The 21,932-nt window shown below is 39.2% G+C and overlaps 1 protein-coding gene across 5 annotated transcripts in view; it reads right to left on the minus strand.

The window, feature by feature from the left end:
- ect2 (epithelial cell transforming 2) overlaps window positions 1–19,084 on the minus strand; it is a 39,300-nt gene extending 20,216 nt beyond the window's left edge. The window contains exons 1-13 of one of the 5 annotated variants that reach the window (XM_032572514.1): window positions 18,827–19,082; window positions 18,392–18,549; window positions 15,376–15,455; window positions 13,991–14,083; window positions 10,031–10,213; window positions 9,170–9,259; window positions 8,562–8,669; window positions 7,721–7,794; window positions 6,404–6,534; window positions 5,275–5,390; window positions 4,396–4,458; window positions 4,050–4,275; window positions 3,771–3,929 (exon numbers count right to left, since the gene is read on the minus strand). In XM_032572514.1, the coding sequence (XP_032428405.1) occupies window positions 3,771–3,929; window positions 4,050–4,275; window positions 4,396–4,458; window positions 5,275–5,390; window positions 6,404–6,534; window positions 7,721–7,794; window positions 8,562–8,669; window positions 9,170–9,259; window positions 10,031–10,213; window positions 13,991–14,083; window positions 15,376–15,455; window positions 18,392–18,524 (1,456 nt within the window). In that variant the 5' untranslated portion in view covers window positions 18,525–18,549; window positions 18,827–19,082. Of the gene's footprint in view, window positions 1–3,770; window positions 3,930–4,049; window positions 4,276–4,395; window positions 4,459–5,274; window positions 5,391–6,403; window positions 6,535–7,720; window positions 7,795–8,561; window positions 8,670–9,169; window positions 9,260–10,030; window positions 10,214–13,990; window positions 14,084–15,375; window positions 15,456–18,391; window positions 18,550–18,826 lie in introns of all 5 variants that reach the window. The other 4 variants (XM_032572511.1, XM_032572512.1, XM_032572513.1 and 1 more) reach the window with 4 other exon arrangements.
- Between the last annotated feature and the right edge of the window lie 2,848 nt (window positions 19,085–21,932).

Below are 21,932 nucleotides of genomic sequence, written 5' to 3' on the forward strand. Positions count from 1 at the left end.
TAATGCTCAGTAAAATCATGATATATTTGATACTGATCAACAAGATAACCTGCTATTTTTGATAATTGTACAGTATTTTTCTCTTATCTTGTTAATTTACCCCTTTTATTCCTAATTTGTCTCATTTCATACTTTGTATGAATCTGCATGTTTTCATGTGTTTGTCACTTTGCTACCAATAACTCATAATTTCCCCACTGAGAACATATAAAAGATATTTCTAATCCAAAATGTAGTTATATCAGTGAGTTTGTAAATTCAGTTTTCATTAATCAGTTCTTTTTGAAGAAGATTGCTGAGGATGACCCAAAGGCAGCCCCTCTTTTTGCCAATCTGAGGGCAGCCCACATTCCAGGGGTGCAGAATGTTCTGGCCGATGTTCTGTCTCGGGGACGCCCACCACCGGGGGAGTGGAGGCTCCACCCAGAGGTAGTGGGGGTCATTTGGGAGGGGTACGCAAAAGCAGCTATGGATCTCTTTGCGTCCGAAGACTCAACACATTGCCCACTTTGGGTTTCCCTGGTAGACAATGCCAGTCCCCTGGGTCAGGGGACACACTGGCACACGACTGGCCGAGAGTGCTGCTCTACGCTTTTCCACCGCTTCCCCTGATAGGCCCAACACTCCTGAGAGTCCTTCAGGAGGGGCATCAGGTCCTTCTAGTGGCCCCCCCGGTGGCCATGGAGAACCTGGTTTCCACTGCTGCATGGGCTCTGTTGCAGCTCTCCAATGCCTCTTCCCCACAGGAAGGACCTTCTGTCACAGCTGGGGGGTCAGATCCTGCATCCCAATCCCAGTCGCCTCCGACTCTGGGTTTGGCCGCTACGGGCCATGACGGAGACATCAGACATACAATGACTAATGCCAGGGCCTCTTTCACACGACTGGAAAGGGCTCTGACACAACTGGAAAAACCTTCCACCCATAAGTGGAAGGTTTTTAGCAGCTGGTGTCATGCAAGACATGATGACCCAGTACACTGTCCTGTTTCTGTTATTTTATCCTTCCTTCAAGCACTGCTTTTTCAAGGTCGGTCTCCATCCACTCTGAAAGTTTGTTGCTGCCATCTCTTGCTGGCATACGGTGGTGAGTGGAGAAACGATAGGCCCTAACAAGGATGTTTCCTTGTTTCTGAGAGGTGCTTGACATTTGCACCTTTCCACACGCCCTTTCGTGCCTGTGTGGGACCTCTCTCTTGTCCTCGCTGCCCTGCGATCTCCTCCGTTTGAACCGTTGGCAGAGGCGAGCCTTGAGTGTGTGTCAAAAAAGACAGCTTTTCTCCCCGCCATGGCTTCGGCGTAGCGGTTGGGTGAACTACAGTACAGACCCAAAGTTTGGACACACCTTTCTAATTCAATGGGTTTTCTTTATTTTCATGACTATTTATAAGGCAAGAAATCCCACTTATTAATCTGGCAGGGCACACCTATGAAGTGAAAACCATTTCAGGTGACTACCTCTTGAAGCTCATCAAGAAAATGCAGAGTGTGTGCAAAGCAGTAATCACAGCAAAAGGTTGCTACTTTGAAGAAACTAGAATATAAGGGGTATTTTCAGTTGTTTTACACTTTTTCGTTTAGTGCATATTTCCACATGTGTTATTCATAGTTTTGATGCCTTCAGTGTGAATCTACAATGTCAATAGTCATGAAAATAAAGGAAACTCATTGAATTAAAAGGTGTGTCCAAACTTTTGGTCTGTACTGTACATGCATTGTCTGTTCACGAGTCCTGTTGCTGTTGGAACCCAGCTGGTCCTGGGTAAGGTGGCCTCATCTGCGAGCCACACTGTGCCCCTCCAGCTTGCACGCCTTGATGCAGATGGGCCTGATGAGCCTCTCTGCCCTGTTCAGGCACTGGAAGCATATGTCAGACTCACAGCATCTCTGCTGCAGTCTGATAGTCTGTTTACTACGCAGGGCCCCGCAAGGGGCAGGCCCTTTCTAAACAGCGTCTTGCACGTTGGATTGTGAACGTGGTAGAACAAGCGTATGTTCTACAGGGTCGCCAACACCCTGCTGGTGCACGGTGCCATGTCACCAGGAGCATTAGTGTGTCATGGGCCACTATGACTGGGGTCACTCTGGAAACTATATGTGCAGCAGCCTCGTGGTCATCCCCAAATACCTTTACTAGGTTTTACAGGGTTAACTTGGCCGCCTTTCACCCATTTTTGGGGATCTTATCCCAGCGCGCATCATCATCCCAGTGAGGTGGGCATGTTTTTGGGGTTGTTTCTTTTATGTGTGTGATTCCTCAGGACTCTGTTGGCAATCGTCATCCAGTGCTTTAAGCACCGCCTCTGGCGGTCAGGAGGGATGAAGTTACGACTGTAACTACGGTTCTATGAATCCCGGATGACCGCCAGAGCGCTTGGTCCCTCGGAATCATCGTGTTTCGCGAGAAGATTAAGGGACTGAGCTGTCATTGTCTCGTGACTATATAGACTTACCGGTGTCACCGGGAGTCACACGTGACCATGTTGGTATAAGATTCTCGACCTGTGCATGCGCAAGAGTGATCATTCAGTGCTTTAAGCACCGCCTCTGGCGGTCATCCGGGATTCATAGAATTGTAGTTACAGTCGTAACTTTCGTTATCCTGAGTCATCTTTGTAGTTATGTTTCTACAGGCTCAGGCTGCTTTCTTCTTCTTCTTCTTCTACTCTCCAGTTTGCATTATTTGCCGTTACTTCAAATGTTAACTGTTATGTTTTCCCTCAGTTATTTTTCTCTCCATAGAAGGTATATCTGGTCTTGCATTCCGTTTGGCTGTGATTCCTTCCTGGAGGAGGACATCGGCTCAGATAATGCTGCATCAACCAATGGTGCCTCCTCTCCAACTTTAACTTTTTACTCATCGTTAACATAAAAAGTAATCCTACATTAGTTCATCTGTTTCTGCTCTGTCTTCTCAAACCTCCAGTTGGCCATGGCAGATGGCCACTTGTATTGAGCCAGGTTCTGGTTCTGCTGGAGGTTTCTTCCTGTTAAAGGGAGGTTTTCCTCTCTACCGTCACTACATGCTTGCGTGTATGAAGGATTGTTGATCAGCGACAGTGATTATCTGCTGTTGCCACATGCTCATCATACTGATTGATAGCCAGGATTAACTGGTATGAATGTGTGGTTGAACTTATATCGGACAATAGTGTCCGATGACAATATTTGATGCCAATTGGTTGCTATAAAAATAAACTGAACTTAATAAAAACACAGGTTCAGTCAAGAACTTTGTTGAAGTTGGAAATTTAATGGCGCAGTTGGTAGCACTGTTGCCTTGCAGCAAGAAGGTCCTGGGTTTGAGTCCCGGCCCGGGGTCTTTCGGCATGGAGTTTGCATGTTCTCCATGTGCATGGTGGGTTCTCTCCAGGCACTCCGGCTTCCTCCCACAGTCCAAAACATGACTGTTAGGTTAATTGGTCTGTATAAATTCTCCTTAGGTGTGAGTGTGTGTGTGTGCATGGCTGTTTGTCCTGTCTGTCTCTGTTTCCCTGCAACAGACTGACGACCTGTCCAGGGTGACCCCGCCTCTCACCCGAAATGTTCGCTGGAGATAGGCAACAGCACTCCTCCGGAGTAAGAAAGAATGGTGTAAGAAAATGGATGGATGGAAATTTAAAGGAAAACCTGGGAAGCAGTGTGGTTGGATCTGAAATACCCAGGGAATTTAAGTCAGAAAATCCATGTTTTCTGGATAATGATCTCTAAACGTACTGTGACACATGGCTGTTGGCTCATCACAGACCGAACCTGAAAACAGAAGCTAACCTGCACACGTTCCTTGCTGTTGATTTTCAGAGGTTTGCCGACCAGCACTCCGGTGGGACCTTTTTCTCCTCCTTTCCCTGCCTGACCTAGACCTCCTTTCTCTGGTTTTCCTTCTTCTTATCCTTGCCCTGGTCACAGTACTGTCCTCTAATCTGTCTTCTGGAATAAAGAGGGGTGGGTATGATTCTCTTATGACAGTGAAAAAATGCGTATAGCTGTCTGAGTTATTTCATGTTCTCCTCTGGGTGAGGAAAAGGAGCATATTGGTGTGGTTCTCACCTCCTAATGCCTTGCAGGTTTCAGGGGTATTGGAGATGTCCAGCAGAGAGCCAATAGACAGGGAGTGCTCTGCTGACGGCCTTTTACGTGGTGGCGGAAAGGGGGAGATCTCCGTTTCCTTGGTGAGCTGAGCGAGGGTGTCCCTGAGACGCCGGCGTTTGCGGTTGGAGGTGGGGGTGGTGAGGGACAGCAGGGACACGGCTTTCTTCATGGTGGGACTGTCGTTCTGCAGCACAGCAGTACAGATCAGCAACTTGTCAGTCTACATCTGGTCATGCATTTATATTGTGGCAACGAGTTCTTTTCTACTGTTTATTAAAGTGTGTGAGAAGTTAAACATACTCACCTTTTCATACAGGTACATGGACTCTCCAGCTCGAGCGTCCATCTGAATGCTTCCCCAGAACCACTTCAGCACAGAAACGGTCATTAACAATGTAGACATGAACAACCAGACCACAGTCCTCAGCTCATTACAAACAGGAAGAATGAACAGTTTGCACTAAATGTGGTTTAACAGGATCCTGATAAGGTTGTAGTGAAGAAAAGAAGTTAATAAAGCTTTTTTTTTTAAAAGATGTGATAGAATCTTAAGGGACTTGGCAAAGGACTAGAGATAAACAGATCTGATATTTTTAAGCGTACTGTACTGGTGCAGAGTTGTCAAATAAATTTGTAATTCAGTACATTTATGTTTGGGTTTAAAAAAAAGAAAGTCAATTCAGCTCTAGTTTTCTGAATGAGAATACATCGGCCAATACTAAACCTCAGATATCGGTATCGATAGTGAAAATAGTGAGCTGGTGCATCCCTACAGAGAACCTGTATCTCTCTCTCATCTCCCTCAGTCGGTTTTCCCCTTTATGTATTTTCGTTAATAATTGTGGAGATGAAAAGTCATAAAAATTATAAAATCTCATGTATAAATTTAACAAATTGTTTTCAGGAGTTGAAATAGACTGGCGACCTGTCCAGGGTGACCCCGCCTCTCACCCACTAACCGCTGAAGATAGACACCAGCACGCCTCTCGCTCCCACAGGGTAAGTGTGTAAGATAATGGATAGATTAATGTTTTCCGCAAATGTTGTATTGCAGTGTGTTTCAAAGTCAAATTAATTATGCAATCAGTTGATTACTGTAGAGAATCTACAGTAGACTGAGTAGTAATTTTTTACTAAATTAGACTTTCCATTGAAGTAATACACAGAAATATTAAGAGCTCACCTCCTGTTTGACAACAAAGAGTTTCTGGGAGGGAGACACTGGCAGATCCTTCACAGAGTTCTCCTCCACCACCATGTGTGTACATTGGTCATCTCCAACCTCAGCATATTGGCCACCTGTCACACACACCGCAAGGGAAATCCATCCATCAGAGTAAATGATGAACCTCTGAAGGTATCAAACTTCTAAATGCTGGCTATATGCAGAAAGGAGCTTCACTGCTTTCTTTTCCCAAATCAGTAGAAATGTTATTTAATTTGCTGCTGCTAGTGACACTTTACTACATTTACCAATAATGTAACTATCATATAGTTTTCTAAAACTTAAGGAGGTTCTATTGAACTCTATTCAGTGCTATGAGCCACACTGGTACTGTAGTCACCTCTGGAAGACAGAAAAGTTCAGGTTTTTATCAAAAGTGAACATTTTTATGAACTAATGATCCACCAAGTCAGCCAGATGTGGTTCCACCTTGACAACGGAAAACCAAACGGCAGCATACAGTATTTATGTTGACTGCCCCTAGTAATCTGGAGAACTTCAGTTTTCTGGAGCAAGTTTGCAGCGTTTTGTGGCATTTACCTTTTTGCTACTTTCTTCTGTGTTTGCAGCATTTTTCTGTTGCATTTGTTCTTTATTTTTTGTGTTTTGTAGTTTGCATCATTCACATGTTTGCAGCTCATTTTGCCATTTGCTTGAATGTAGACAGTATGAAAGTCAGCTTCTACAATATCCTACTTTAGACTTTATGGTAAAGATATCATGTGTGTAATGTGGAGAACTGGTTATGCTGAGGTGTAGCTGACTTCACCGTCAGAAACACACAACTCTATAGTTCCTGAGTAAACCATAATGTCATGTGATACCAGGTGGCAAAAAAAAAAAACATTCCCTAAAACATTTTTCAAACCAGAAGTTTCTGAGATGATTTTTACTTTATCCAGTAGCACAAAGTACTTAATCTGAGAAAATACTTAAATAATATCTTTGGTGACATACTATATTGTTTGATTAACCCATTAAAAAAATTAAATAAAATAAATAAATTTAAAGTACAACTTTGCTAAATGTAAGGAAGTAAAATTTACAGGAGAAAAAAAAACACCTCCATATGAATTAAATCACTAACCATGTTTAAGAGTTCTCTCCTCCATGTTGAACTTCTCTTCCTCTGAGAAACCCAAAAAACTGAGGATGCAGTTCTGGAAGGGAGGGACTTTGAACTCTGTTCGGAATTCCTCATCATTGGCATGAAAATGACTTAATGAAGAAGAATGAGAGAAACAAGGTTGCTCAGGAATGTCTGTGAAACACATTTTCAGCATTTATGTTTATTTTAATCATATGCTGTTTTAGATTAGCGAGCAATATACTGTATGTGCACTAACGACGGTACTGGCAGATAGTCATTTTTTACAACAATGATGTCGGTCTGATAAATAAAACTCAATATTAACAACTGATATTTATTACTATTTTGTTGATTGTTTCTGGATGGGGGAGTTAGTCACGTGATATTTGTTTGGTCATTTGACAGTGACAGAGCAAAGGATTGTAGGGTGTTTAACTGAAGCAGAGAAGAATTGGGGAAATCAGCATTATGTGGTTGTTTTTTGCAAGGTGACAAAAGAGTATGGAAGTATAATATCAGTAAAAATCAATTAGTGGCCATTATATAATTATTAATGTCCTCCTTAGGCCCAAATTTTCATAAAGGTGCATCTCTACTTTATATTGTGGTGTTAAGCGCAAAAGAAACCGGTTTACACACCAGAGTGTGTAAACCGGTTTACACACCAGAGTAAACTGGTAGTCTACCGTATGAAGACTACCGTACTTCATACGGTAGTCTTTTCATCTGCTTTCAGGATGTTTAGGTTTATTTCGATACTGGCCATTGCCTTCCTGTGCAACTCTGCTCAAAAAAAAAATTTCTCGCTTCCAGCACAGTCTGGGCATTCTCCCCTTTACTTGGATTGTCTCCTGTAGATTTTTTGACCAGACTAATCAGCAAACAGAAGGACAAGTTGTGACAATGATGTTGATTTTCTTTCCTGTTTTAAAATTGTAGTCTGCCTATAGTTTTAGCAATGGCAGCAAAGGAAGAGAACGAAAATGTTCAGTCCATGTTTGTCACTCATCCAAATACTGAACTAACATTAACAAGCACCTTGCTCAGATCAGTACTTCCCTCTTCACAGTGGAGGACGGATGTTTACAGCACAGGACATTTCCGGTAAGCTTCATAACATTGAACTGACACATTACATACAGTATATCACAGGCAAACATTAGCAAGTGGGTAAAATTTAAAAGTTCCACGGAGTCCTCGGCTCCAGGAAGCAATTGTTTGTCAACAGCCAAGAGCCCAGAAAAAGCAGATAGTGTAGGACAAGTTACTGGTTTTTCCCAGGCTAGTGGTGTTAAAGAATGATGTTTTACTCACACATGGTCTCTTTTTTCCCATGCCTTCTGTATCCAAGATGGAGAAAAAATGGGAGTTCCCATACACACTGCTAGCTGAGACAATATAGAGAAGAAAAACACCATAAGCTACTGGTGTAGCTCATTATAACAGCTTCTGGTTCTGTTTCATGCACCATAAGCACAACAACTTTCTCCTCCAGGTGCAAAACAGAAAGAAGAATAAAAACAATTTCTGGAGATAAATGATGGTTAATTTATCTTCAGAAAACGTTACCAACTACCATTAGTACTACTGCAGGTGAAAAACTATATGTGATGCATTGATACCTATGTAATGACTGATATCTAATAACAGCACCGTATAAAGAAGAAGTACCGATCAAAATAAAAGTCTGGTGATGTCAAGAAAGTGTCAAATATATTGAAGGAAAAAACAGACTTAAAGACCATTACTCTAAAGTCCTGGAAAGTCTTGAAATATTTTTAAGGAAGGTAAGGCAACTACACTGCTGTGGGTTACTTTTTAAAAAGTTCCTATTTGTCAAGTCTGAACAGAAAGAACAAAAATTCTAAATCTCTAGTTCAGAATTCTTGGGGGGGAGGAGGCTCTCAGATTTGGATGTGTAAAGGACAGAGTTTTAAAGATTTTCCACATTCTTCCATCTTGGTGGTGAGCTCTAAGTACCATTTCATATTTCCATAAACATTTTTTTAACTACAGCAAACTAAACCCAGAAATATCTGATTCCTGATGGGATTCATGAAAAATATGTCTACTTTGTGCTTTCCACAACAAACTGAACACACATTATTATACACACATACATGCTGGACACAAACATGATGATAGAAATACAGACCCTGTATTTCTCTCCATGAGTGGAGTAAGCAACAAGATGAGAGACCTTGGCGCTGAAGTCTTTCCGGATTGTTCCACCCATGTGATGAACCAAATTCACCAAGCTTTTCTGCAAGGCAACCATAAACATTAATATCAGGAAATGAAATATTCAAATTGATTAATACTCTACATACACAGAACTGGAACTTAGGGGAGCAACGATAAACTGGCCGGCCAGTCAGCCCCAATTTTGGGAGATCGGTGATTGGCTGAGACATGAGAAGCTGATCTTATCTGCCTCCACAAAGGCCTGAAAATCAGCCACTGTCCATTCTACCTCCCACCCCACGGTTCCTGTGTGTGTGTAACCTGGTGGCTAACTCTAGTCACCCCATTGTTGCGAACTTAGCAACTTTGTCGCTTAGTAACTTTTCAGACAGAAAAATAAATAAAATTATAACAGCAGGTCAGATGTTTTTAAAGACCAGTGATCAGCCAGAAAGCTGCAATCAGTGCACCACTACTTGCTATGGCCAGAGATTTGATGGCAGCAGCAGGCAAAGTTTATGGTTTCTACACATGATAAACTGCAACTAAACCTTTTTTGATACACAAAATTATTCTCACCATTTCCTCCTTGTTTCTGAAGCCAGTTAAACACAGCGTCAGGTTCAGCATGGCAGTGCAGTAAAGAGGACGGCATGAAAAATGGAGCGGCTGCGGAGAGAGGACTAAAAATCAGTCACTGAACATGAATCATTCCTGCAGGAGTTAACAGTTCTGACATCAAATGGTTATATGGCGACCCTAACGTCTTTATCAGGAAAAAACAACAAAAAGAAAACTTCACACTCAACTTTCTGAAGCTCGGACTCCTGAAGAGTAAATGTTCCTATAAGTTTATGGAGGATATTTCAATAGCGGTCAATCTTTAATTATGAAACCTGGAAAAACAGACACTTTGTGATAGAGAAAGGATGGATAAGGGAAGAAAGGAAAGAAATGACTCAAGAAGTGAAAAAAAGATGGAAGGGAAAAGAAAGGAAAGATCAGATACATGAAAGGATGAAGAAAACAAGATGATAAGATGACAGATAAGGAGGAAGGACAAGGAAAGACAGGAAAAAGAAGGAAGGAAGGAACGGATATCAGAGACAAAAACAAAGACTGAAGGTAACAAAAAAATGAAGAATCAGGTAAAGAAAAGGAGAAAGAACACAAAAAAATGCAAGACAAAAAAGAAGAAATGTTAAAAAGTAAGCACAAAAAGGAGGAAGGAAAGAAACAAAGACCGCAGGACTTAAAATATGTTAATATAAACATTTCTTTGCTTTTTTTCAAAACTTATTCAGCCCTGGAAAGTGTTGAAAAAAATCAAGTTTTCCAGACTGTAGGATCCTGTAAAATGAAAACTAATCAAGTACAAATTCTCCCGGCTTCTTATCCAAATCCAGCATAAAATAACCCTGGTGTTGATAAAATACTCACCTCTTCCTTAGCAGCGCAGCGCAGCACAACAGGAGGCCCAACGATGCGGTTTTCGTGTTTGTAGAGGTAGAAGTAGTCAGGGGAGCTGAAGTCTGTGAGGACAAACACCATCTCAAAGTCTGTGTTGTCTCCATCTGCAAATTCCTGGACGTTATCCGTCTTTATGAGCGGTGTGTTGATATCCTGAACAGGAAGGATTGTTTGCAGAGATCAGAGCACAAAAAAAACACTAACAAAAAATAAATAAATCAGTTTTGAGCCTTGCTGACCATGTTAATCAGGCTTTTCTTTTATGGGTATTTACTTGCCAATATCCATTCTATTAATAATATGACAAAAAAACTAATGAAATGATTAAACCCTTTCATTAGTTAGATCAGTGGTCCCCAACCACCGGGCCACAGACCGGTACCGGTCAGCGGACCAATTGCTACCAGGCCGCGCAAGAAATAATGAACTACTTCCTGATCTTTTATTTTGAAAATCCTAAACCGGATTTTACCGGTTACGTCTTGCGCGTCAAAATTGAGCCAACTTGCAGCAGAATGAGTAACAAAACAGCATCGGAGTACTGCGCGCGCACCCCCCCACCAACAAAATTGCGAAGGGCTGACCGGTCCGCGCGACTAAAAAGGTTGGGGGCCGCTGAGTTAGATCATTTATTTAATGTAAACAAATCTTGATAAAAATAAATAGAGCATCAAACAGCAGATTTTGGATATGGACACAGAAAGCATGACCTTTTCCTCCCTGCATTAGAAGCACTGGATCACACAGGATTTCAATAAACAATTTCATTAGGTTTTTAAATGTTTCCCCCACCTTCCTAGATATTTAATCCATCAAGGAAAACAGGAATAATAGTCTCCAGTGCACAATTACTCAGTTTTATATACTGAATAACATTCAGCACTGGTGAAAACAATCAATTGCAACCGTGAAAATGAGAGTGTCGAGTTACAGCTGAGCTGTTTAAATCAATGGTCTCATACTAACTGCTAGACTGAGTCAGCCTCCAGCATGGTGAAAGGGAGGAAAGGGTTCATGCAGCCATACTGTTAACCTGGTTAGAAAACAAATTGAGACATTAAACAATAAATATTCCACAAGGAAACAGAGAATGGAGGAAAATTATAGGAAGCTATGAATTGGCAACAGATATTACATTGTTACAGTCTGCACCAACATATTACAGTTGCAGAACACAATTTAAAAAAACACCATCATGTGTTTTATCCCTGCAACACAAGTTTGGAACAAATAAGGACAAAATCTGATAGGAAAAGCTTGCTAACCAGAACCATTTTAAATAGTTCATTTAAAAAAAAATTATGTCAAAAGTAAAAATACGATAATAAAACTGCAGTGTTCATTCTTAAGCTGACCCAAAGGAAGTCTAAAACATTTAAAAGCAAAAAACAACTTTAGCCAGTGAAACTAAAAAAATAAAATCGGAATAGATAAAAGTCATTACTTTTCTCTAGCTCTGCTCTCTACATAAGCTGGTCAATGTTAATAGTTTTAAAAAGTGGTGAGACTCGATAAAATTTTTAATTGAATTGCAGGGTCTATAATTAATCAAATTTTAATTGAAAAAAATACATACAGACAAAAAAAGTAACATTTTCAATTCAAAAATCCTTTCTGCTGCTAAATTATTGAGTAAATAGACATGAGTTCAAAGATATTTATTGTTTTTAAATCTGTTAAACTATCAGATTGGATCAAAGTTCTACTTTATCCGTTCATTTTTGCAGAGTTTCAGGAACTCCTGTTCATTCATGGAACTTGTTTAGAAATGTGGACAGTAGACGCTGACAATAGCATTAGCTTTGGGGACATCTGTGCTGCTGCTACATGTTAAGCATTGAGATGCTATTTTAGGCTTGAATAGCTTTGCTGACAGGCTAACTCCTTTTAGCACAATAGTCTTCTCTAGCATCTAATCAGATTATTTGTAGAAGCAGAAACTGACTCCAAGGGAAGCTACTTTGTCACCCATCACTGTTGATATGACCCAATCAAATGTACTTCCTCTTCTTTTGATTACAATTAACTGAATAAAGAAATTAAACCAAAACAAATCATTCATAATTTACATGTAGATATATTAATAATTACCACATTTAAGTAAAAGTATTTCATAGTAACCCATTACTGTAGTTACACTCTGAACACTTTTTTAAAAATTTTTATTTGCACTACAGTTCAATCTCAGCTATGAAAACTGAACACTTCTGGGCTTTATCAATGGATAAACAATAAAAACTATCCTATTAAAAGTATGAATACTTTTAATGCAATGTTATTAACCTCATATTGCTTTTACAAAATCAATTATGACCAACAAAATTTGGCTTCTCTCTTTTTTTACTAAAAAATTACACACATGCATATGCACCATATTTTCCGCACTATAAGGCGCACCTAAAAACCTTCAATTTTCTCAAAAGCCGAGAGTGCGCCTTATATGGGCACAGGTCTCGCAACTACGGTAAGCAGCCGCCGACTTCATTTTCCCCCGTAGAAAAAGAAGCGCGCGGTGCACGCTGGGTTTTGTGTAAAGACCCCAAAATGGCTCCTATTAAGAGACACGCTTACGACGCAGAGTTTAAGCTCAAGGCGATCAGTCACGCAGTAGGACATGGGAATAGAGCAGCAGCGAGAGAATTTAACATGAACGAATCAATGGCGCAGAAGTGGATATATATTGTGATTGAACTAACGTTTGATTTGCCGTAACAGTATCAAACTGTTTTTTACGTGTTTATTGAATCAAGGAAAAGTTCCCTTCCACTATATGTTATACCTTGCTGTTGTTAAAAGATAAACTGTGTCACGAAAATACCACGTCACTTACTTTACCTCGGGGAAAATAATAAAACAGCTGTTTATTGATTTTGGGAATGAACAGTTTTCAGAACGCTGGTTTGTAATCTATTAATAAAGTTTGACTGACCTATCTGACTATTTTGTTGACATTCCCTTTAGCGCAGCTCCATCTAATGGATGCATAACGTAACCCCAGTCTCTACTGTAGCGTCTTATAATGCGCTACATTATAAGCGCATTATAATGCGGTGCACCTTATATATGAAAAAAGTTTTAAAATAGGCCATTCATTGAAGGTGCGCCTTATAGTGCGGAAAATACGGTACATAAATATATAAGTACATACTGTATATGCACACATATCCGCTATACATACGTGCACACAACTACGAACACGCACGCAAATATGTACACACATATACTGTACATATATAATATTCTAAGTGAAAACTGATTATTAAAAAATTGGCAATTAAAAACGTATAACATAAAATAAATATTCACTGCTTTTAAAGTGCCTGGCCTAATTCAACAGCGGTCCAATAGGTAGCCACACAATGAGTGGAATGGAGAGGTATTTATCTCCGATATACATGTTAACATTATGTTTTGTCGTAATAAACCTGAAAATTTGACATAAATAAATTTTCTTTTATGAGAGTAAATTAGTCGCTTAAAATCAGTATGAAAACTTGTCACTGGCAGCTTTAAAATGTGGATTTTTAAAATTAAATCATTTCAAGGTAAGTTGCTGCTCAAAAGATCTAAACCGAACAAAAAATCTGGACTACCGCTTACGATGAATTTGGTGTTTGACTCATCGCCCTATCATTTGGGTTTTTTCATTTGCACCTAAACACAGGCAAACACTGACACCATTACTGAAAATAATCATTTCTGTTCAAGTTTTCTTTTTAAAAAATGTCAAAAGTTGCTTTGACTTGGTTGTAAAAGTACACAGAACTCATTATAAATATTCATCCACAAATCTGTTCAGCATCAGTAAGTTAATCATGCAGAGTGATTGAATGAGTAACCAGTATGAATTAAGGGTCATGCAGCACGTCCCAACGTCCCATCAAAGTGTCAGAGAGTCATTCACACAGAAAGGCAGACACTGTACTGTACCATAGTGACTATAGATTTTATCATCATTTTCTCCTTGGAACCCGCCTTGCCTTCTCTTATCTTTACCACAGGTACCTCCATTACTCTGATGGCCTGGAAGAAAACCAACCAGCAGGACATGGAGGTCAAACACTGGCATTTAAAAAAAAAAAAAAAAAAAGATCATAACAAAAGATGGGCAAATATGAAAGCTGAGAGAGAAAATTGCAGAAGGGCAAGGACAAATGCATACAAATTACCACCATGTGAGGACAAAAACACAGTGAGAGGTGGGTTTCTGGACACAGCAAGGGGCAGGTGTAAGAAAATGGGGCGGAATCTTTGTCCTTGCAAAGTTTAAAGATGGCGTCTTCAAACAAATATGACACACCTGAAGGAGGATGGACGAGGAGCAAAAGTTCATCCTGTTAAAAATTTATATGATGTTCAAAGCCTCAGGAGGGAGGTGGAGAAAAGGGACAGCTGCCGATTTGTTCTTGGCTCTGCTGAGAACAAATCTGAGACTAAACTCCAAAAAAAATAAAAACCTTAGCCATGGTCTGGCTTTCCTTTCTACCTTACAATCTGCAACAAATGCAAGCCGGAGGGAACCATAGAGGACCAGCAAGTTGGGCAACCTTCTAAGTTCAGTGTGAAGTGATTTCCATAGAATTATGAGCAGCCAAAGTAGAGGAGAATAAGGGTTCAAGGTAACTACAGCCCTTTCTCCATGGCTGTGGCTTACACCAGTCAGTCTTGAAAAAACGGCAAGTCAAAGCCAGAGGAGGGTACAAAACCGGAAGTATTGTATTAAGACTGCTTTCGTTGACCTGTCTCACCATCTCAACCAAACTGATCATAGCATGGTTAGACCTGAAAGACCAAATCTTTTTATAAATTAAGAAGAGCAAATACAACATCAACTGGATTGAGCAACCTGCAGCAAACAGATGGAAGAAGAGATTTTGGAGAAACGGGTTGCCTAAGGGTACACATGCAAAATGACATCATCAGAGCGACAAGCACAGATCCTGCATGCTCAAGGCCCACCCACGTTCCTGCCTATACTCATCCCCACATAGAGAGGAAGAAACTGCTAATGGAGACATAACCAACTCTGCTAGCATCGAACTAGACATTAACTGGCTAGAGTGGGATTTGGCAATGGAGGAGGTTAGGTTGAGTAAAGCTTCAGGACAGAATAATGGAAACACACCAAAAGTGTACTTATTTGTGTCAAAACAATGTGAAGAATATGATACACACATATATACAAGGGGTTAACCGATTTATCGGTGCCGATTTTCTTCATTTTGGGAGATCGATGATCATCTGAATGCATTCAGATGATACATTCTGAATGCACTCCATTCCATAATCACTGAATGGAAAGAGCACTGATGTACCTGCAGGGCTTTGACAAGAGCTTCATTTCTGCCTGCTTCTCCCACCAGAACAACTTGTGTCTCCACTTTGGGCAACATATCTGAGAAAGAGCAGAAGCAAAATTAATATTCAACCATTTTCTATCAAAGTAACAAACAAGGACCAATCATTTGGAACGAAGACAAAGTGAAAACAATTCTGTCCATAAATGAAAAATTTAAAAGAAACAGACAAGCAAAAATCAACTTATTATAATGACAAAATGGAGCAGATGAATCTTCACTTCTAGTATTGCCATCAACAGATCAAACTTAATGCTTTAGGAGATCCATTTAAATGTTCTGAAATTTCAAAATAAGCATTCCACACAGATAGCTGATATTTAATTAACCCCATAACTACTTGATGGAATTAAAATAATAACCTATATAAATACTAATCATTATATTTAAGGACTGTTAGATTCTATGTCTGTTTCTGGAATGTCTGCTTTGTGAGAGATGTCTGCAGGAAACTGATAAGCATGCCAGATTGGAAGCAGATACCAGCCACTCTGGAGACAAAACTAAGAACTGCTCTTAGTAAAACACCAAAAGGCTAAAAGGTCAAAGCTTGTGACCCACAAAAACTGTTTTGAGACCTCGACAGGAGATTCATCGTATAGAAAGATTTATGACTGTGTTTTAGCAGCTGGGTTTTGTTTCCCTTCACCCCTTATGCAAATAGGCCAATGTAAATTAGGATGTCATGATTGCAAAATAAAGGAGGAGAAGCAAGAGAGGATTCTCAGAGCGAGTTTGGAGACTGTGAAAATCAAACCCTCCTCTCTGCTCTCCTCGCGAGTAAAATCCAATTCATTTGTCTCTCTCTTCTTTTTGTCTATTTTAAGGCTGTAAACCTGACACTAGTGGTGCACCGATTGCAGTTTTCTGGGTTATGGTTAGTGATAGGGTTAGGTAATTAGGCTACCCAATTACCAATTTTTTAAAAAGCTTAACTTGCTGATTCCAATTTTGGCCAATACCATTTTTTTTGTCTGAAATGTTGCTTAATATAGCAAGAATGTTGTTGAATTGGCAACAGTGAGGTCACTATTGTTAATTATAATCATGCAGACATAACTTGGGGGGCCAGTCTGTCAGTCAAACCTTTCTCACTGGAGAACAAAAGAGGAGAGTGGTTGATTCTTAGACCTTTGCCAAGCCAGATAACATTGGTGGATAAGATCAGCTTCATATGAAAAAATCGGCCGATCACTGATCTCCCAAAATGTATGAAATCGGCACTGCACCCCCATAACTGCCATGAGGACAATGGTTTCCTCAATGCAAGTATGCAAGTGTTTTTGGGATGGCAGTTAAGGATTAAATAAAGTCTATTCTAGCAGAGACAAAAAGTTAGGACATACTGCCAGCTAGGTTATTTCTATGACTCTTTCTATGTTTACTCTCTCACTTCAACATCAAGCTAAATATCTGAGACTCAAACAGGGTAATCCCTCCTCAGAATGCTGTATAAGCGTTCTGATCATGTGTTGCTGATTTGTTACACAATGTGAGACTTTAGTTGGGGTTAAATGTCGATGTGTCCTTAGTTATTCCTAACCAAATTGCATTTATAATTAATTTTACATTAAGTTTCATGTATTTTCTTACTGCTTATTTATTTTACTCAATATTGTTAAAATTTATATTTAATATTCTATTAGGGATTCACTAATAACAAACTAGGCCAATATTATTTATATATCTCCGTTTAAGAAAATGGCCGTTTATCAATTAATCATTAGTCGATCGCTAAAATAAGTCACTTTTAGATTAACTCAATTGATAACTTGCATCCTTAACAGATAGACATGAACCTGTTCTTACCCACCTCTGCAAAAGTCTGAAAATCAACCCTCCCCTTTTACTATGTCATGACAAAGAACTGACTAACAGATGCGACCACCAGGTGATGTCTGCATTATCAATAGTCACCATACTGTTGCCAACTTGGCACCTTTGTCGCTATATTTAGGGGAGAAAAAAAATATCTGAATCAGCAAATCAGGCTTGATAAAGATCATAATCAGCCAGAAAACTGCAATCAGTGCACCCCTGCTAGCATGGCTTCTCTGCTTCTGTTCAGCCCACAGTGCTGTGTTGCATCACAGACATAAACAACAACAAGAAGGAAATAATAATTGTTTATTAATATCGGCCAAGTTTTAGATTGATGTGTTAAAATTACTAACAAGCCAATACCAACATTGATGCTTATTAGGCCTGCCACAATACGTTTTTCTGGACAGTCCCAGAAGTTATTGCAATAAGCAAGAATATTGTTGTTTTGAGACCATTTTCAAGTAACATATGAAATAGTAATGCAAGAACACATTCTCAAATATCAATAAAGTGTAAATTCTAATGAGCATTTAACACTAGAAATGAAATACATTTTAAATCCAAAATGAATAAACAAAACAGAAGCAACAAATAAAATGAATTAAGAAATCTCAAAAAATTGTCCTGAAAACTTTATTCATCCAGTTTTTGGTAGAAAGAGAGACAAAAGAGAAAAATAGTAGATAATAATAGATCTTTGAGATTGTTTTAATTTATCATGTGATCAATTCATTTAAAATGCCTAATGCTTATATGTCGTGGATCTCTAATTTATTTGTCCAAAGGTGTTTGAGGAACACACAGATCAGGGCAGCATGTGATGGCTGGTAGAGCAGTCACATGCTCAGGATCTTTGCTACATGTCTTCACCCTTCCTGTCTGAAACGCCTGTTAAAAGCCACAAGCACCATAAATCTCTAACTTACAGGGTGTCCTAACCTTTTCACACACACCATTAACAGTTCTACCTTTTCATGTTTCTGTAAATTCCCAGATCACACAAAAGGTATGGTAAATAAAGGATATGACAGGAATCTGAGAGACAGTCCTGATCTTCACTTGGTTATGCAAAATAGAAAAATAAAATACCAGGCATCTGAGATAAAAACAGAACTAGAATGACGAGCATCCGTTGTCAGTTCTCACTCACCTTCCCCATCTTCACTGGTCATCCCCAGGAAGCCCTGGTCCTTTGTGGTTTCAACAATCCTGGAGTCATAGACTGAAGAATCCACCAGCAGACTCCGGGTATGCCCCATAGTCAGCATGCTGCTTTCAGCCATGGCAGGAACCCTGGTATGTTCAAACCTTTCAGGGAGTGACCAGAAACACAAAAGAGGAGAACACTGATGTTCTTTGCTTTGCAGCAGTTCATAAACTGATTTGGTAAACTTTGAATAGCGAGGAAAAAGAATGGCGAGATACATACATTTTAGAATAAAACACCGAGAGAAATAAGAATAACATGAGGTAATAGTTGATGCATGCTAAGTAATGAAGTTCAATACTTAGTCAGCGGCTATATAGAAAATGAAATTCGGATTCAATAGCTTAAATCTCAATAAAAAGCAGACCTACAACTTACCTTCGATTAGGTCTCTAGCTAACTTAGCTAACTGCTGAGTTGCAAAGATAACGAGATAGAACTCAATTATCTCCTGTTAACGTCTCTTCAAACCAGTTCGTTAGGTCCCCCAAAGAAAAGCTCCAGCACCAGTCAGTGCATGTTGTTCCAAAACGGTAAAAAGAGTCTAATAAGCTTTTCTGTTTGCTTACATTTATTTACCTCAGTGAAATTGTCAGTGTTCTGTTAGAGCTCAATTCAAAAATGAAGGCAAACAACAGAGCTGCGTATTGATTGGTCTGGAGCGACGGAACGCCTTCTTGCTTCCGCGTGGCGAGGTTTCTGATTGGTCCGTTTGTTCAAATTCACAATGCACACCTCAGACACGACAGTCTTGTTACATTCAAGTGCTATCGGAAATATTTTATCACTTGCGTTACTGTGTGGTGATTTTACTTCATTTTACCTAATTTAGTTAAATAACATTCAGCAGTACTAATCAACAAAATAACCAGCTTTATTTTCTGTATTATGGTAAATGATCAACAGCGAAAGTAAAAACTATCTTCATTCAAAGAATTAAGCATAATTACTTTTTTTTTTTTTTAAACTGGAGCTACAAAGCATGAGACTTATGTCAGTGCATAAGATATGGATAATGTGTAGGTAAAAAAGAATCACAACATTCAATGTAGATGCACCAGCTGCAAGTGCTGTTTCTGACAGCAGAAGTATGGCAGCGAGAACAAAGAATATGTTCCATGGCTACCGGAAAACAAACACAACACACAAAGTCATTTCAATAGATGCATAGGTGGGTGTAGTAATCAAAAATTTGACTCAAGTAGGAGTAGCGGCACTACTACAACATAGTTTTACTCATGTAAAAGTAAGAAGTATCCATCTAAGACATTACTCAAGTAAGAGGTATAAAGGCAACTTATCAGATCATCTTATTTAACCCATTTAAACCCACCGGTTACAATAGTGACCCATGTCTGGGAAAAATTTCTGTTTAAGTGGGTTTAATATCAGGTGACATGACTAAACCTGACTGTTCAGTCAAAATTATTTTTTATTATTTTCTCTTCTGGTTCCATGACAGCATCAATAAATAACAGTAAATTCAAAAATATGATTAAATGCAATTATTGTGTGCAGTTCAATGACAAAAATACCAACAGTTAATTTTCTTTTTCACCCAGGACATGATTTTTCTCTAAATGGCACCCAGTAACATCTTGTATTCACACTTCCTTTCTGAAACTTAACTAGACATTGTCTTTGAGTTAGTCAACTATCTTGAAATTCCTATTAATAATTTTTGCTTCTTCAACAATTACAGAAAGGACACATGTTTTTTTGATGGAAGGCATCAAGTATTTTCAAGTCCAGCTGTTTTTAGTTATTCTTTTTTCAGATAAACAGTTTACTTCTCATCTACAAACATAACTACAAGACTGTGGAAATAAATAAAAACATAAAACACAGCTATGACAACTCACTGTTTTTAAAATCAGTCATGTTCAAAACCTTCTGTAATTTTAGAAAGTCAAGCCTAAAATCATAGCTCTTTAACTCAAGTTGGACCCAGGTCCATATATTAGGAGCCATGTATACACCTCGGCAAGTTTTCATATGAAATCAACAGATTTGATGCTCTATGCTGTAAAAAAAACAATTACTAACTGGGCAGATTAACACAAACACTTTAAAAATGGTAATTAAATTAAATAATATTTACAAATGTTAACACATAAGTTATAAATAAAGTAAGCACTGGAAAGTTGAGTTCAGTTTTACATTTTTAAATCCATTCAATTCCCACATGTTATTCCTACCTAGTAGAATATTTTTTTAAAAGTGTATTAATGGTAAATACATGTGTCAGTGGAGAATTCAAAACCAAAGATTGAGTCAAGGCGAGACAAGACCAAGATTTTGGGGATCTAAGACCAAATGCTCAAACCAAAACAAATGACAGATCATTTTTAGAATCATTAATGCCATTTTTGCTGCAAATATTGAATGAAGCATAATAAACAACAGAAAGGCTCCAGCTGGTTCCATGGGTTTCAGTCTTTCCTGTGTGGCCTGCCAGAGCATTTAGGTCAACCAAAACTTGTATATGATCAGTCACACCCACAGCCTGCAAGGATAAACGGGGATAGATGGATGGATTGTATTTCATACATTGTTCATTCCTTTGTTTTGAGATTCATATTTGTGTTATTTGTGTATCGGTTTATTTTAGTGCTAGTTTTTGGTTTAAAAGTTCCTTTGGAGTTCGTGTTTATTTCTGTTACTTTGTAATGTTTGTTCGGTTACCCAAATACCTCCTAACCAAGCTGATCTTGATCCTCATTTTATTCAATATCAGAGGGGACCTAGTGCTTTTTTTTTTCTTTTTTTTTCCTTCTTCCATTTGACTCCTGCTATATCCTCAGCATGCTTTCACATTCCTGACCTGTCAGATTCTGGTCCACTCACCACTCTGACATCCACAGCTCTTCCTCTTCTGCGTCTTTGTGTGTTCAGTCCTCAGGAGGGCTCTCACTCTGGAACAAAGCTTTGTCAGGAACTCTTCCAACCTTTGTTTTCTCTGCTCTTCAACGCTCTGTCACCAAGGACCAACAAATACAATCACTCTTGGTTGAAACTCCAGCAATGCTGCTCAGGCAGGTGGGGTGGGAGGACTACAATAAATCCAGTTTAAAACCGAAATACTGTTTTGTGTGTATTGATCATTTTTAACATTATCTAAAACTAAAGTAGCTGAAGGCAGTTGTTCATCAAGTTTGGTAACATGCTTGTATGCTTGTAAATGTTGTGTTAAATAATTTTCCCACCACATTTTTATAGCACTTTATCAAGTCCAAAGGACTCCAAAAGTGCACAACCTTCAGTCATTCACACATTGATGGTGGAAAGCTGCTATATAGCAGCCGCTGCTGCCCTGGGGCAGCCTGACAGAAGTGAGGCTGCCATGCACTGGTACCACCTGCTGGCGCCAGTACATGGCAATAGTTTATATGTTGCTACATACAAACTAATTGCAAATGTAGTGGTATAGAAATATACATATTCCTATACAAATAGTTTCCAGGTGTGACGCTCCAGTTGGGTA

Source organism: Xiphophorus hellerii, chromosome 9 (genome assembly GCF_003331165.1).
Source record: "Xiphophorus hellerii strain 12219 chromosome 9, Xiphophorus_hellerii-4.1, whole genome shotgun sequence".
Taxonomy (NCBI): Eukaryota; Metazoa; Chordata; class Actinopteri; order Cyprinodontiformes; family Poeciliidae; genus Xiphophorus; species Xiphophorus hellerii.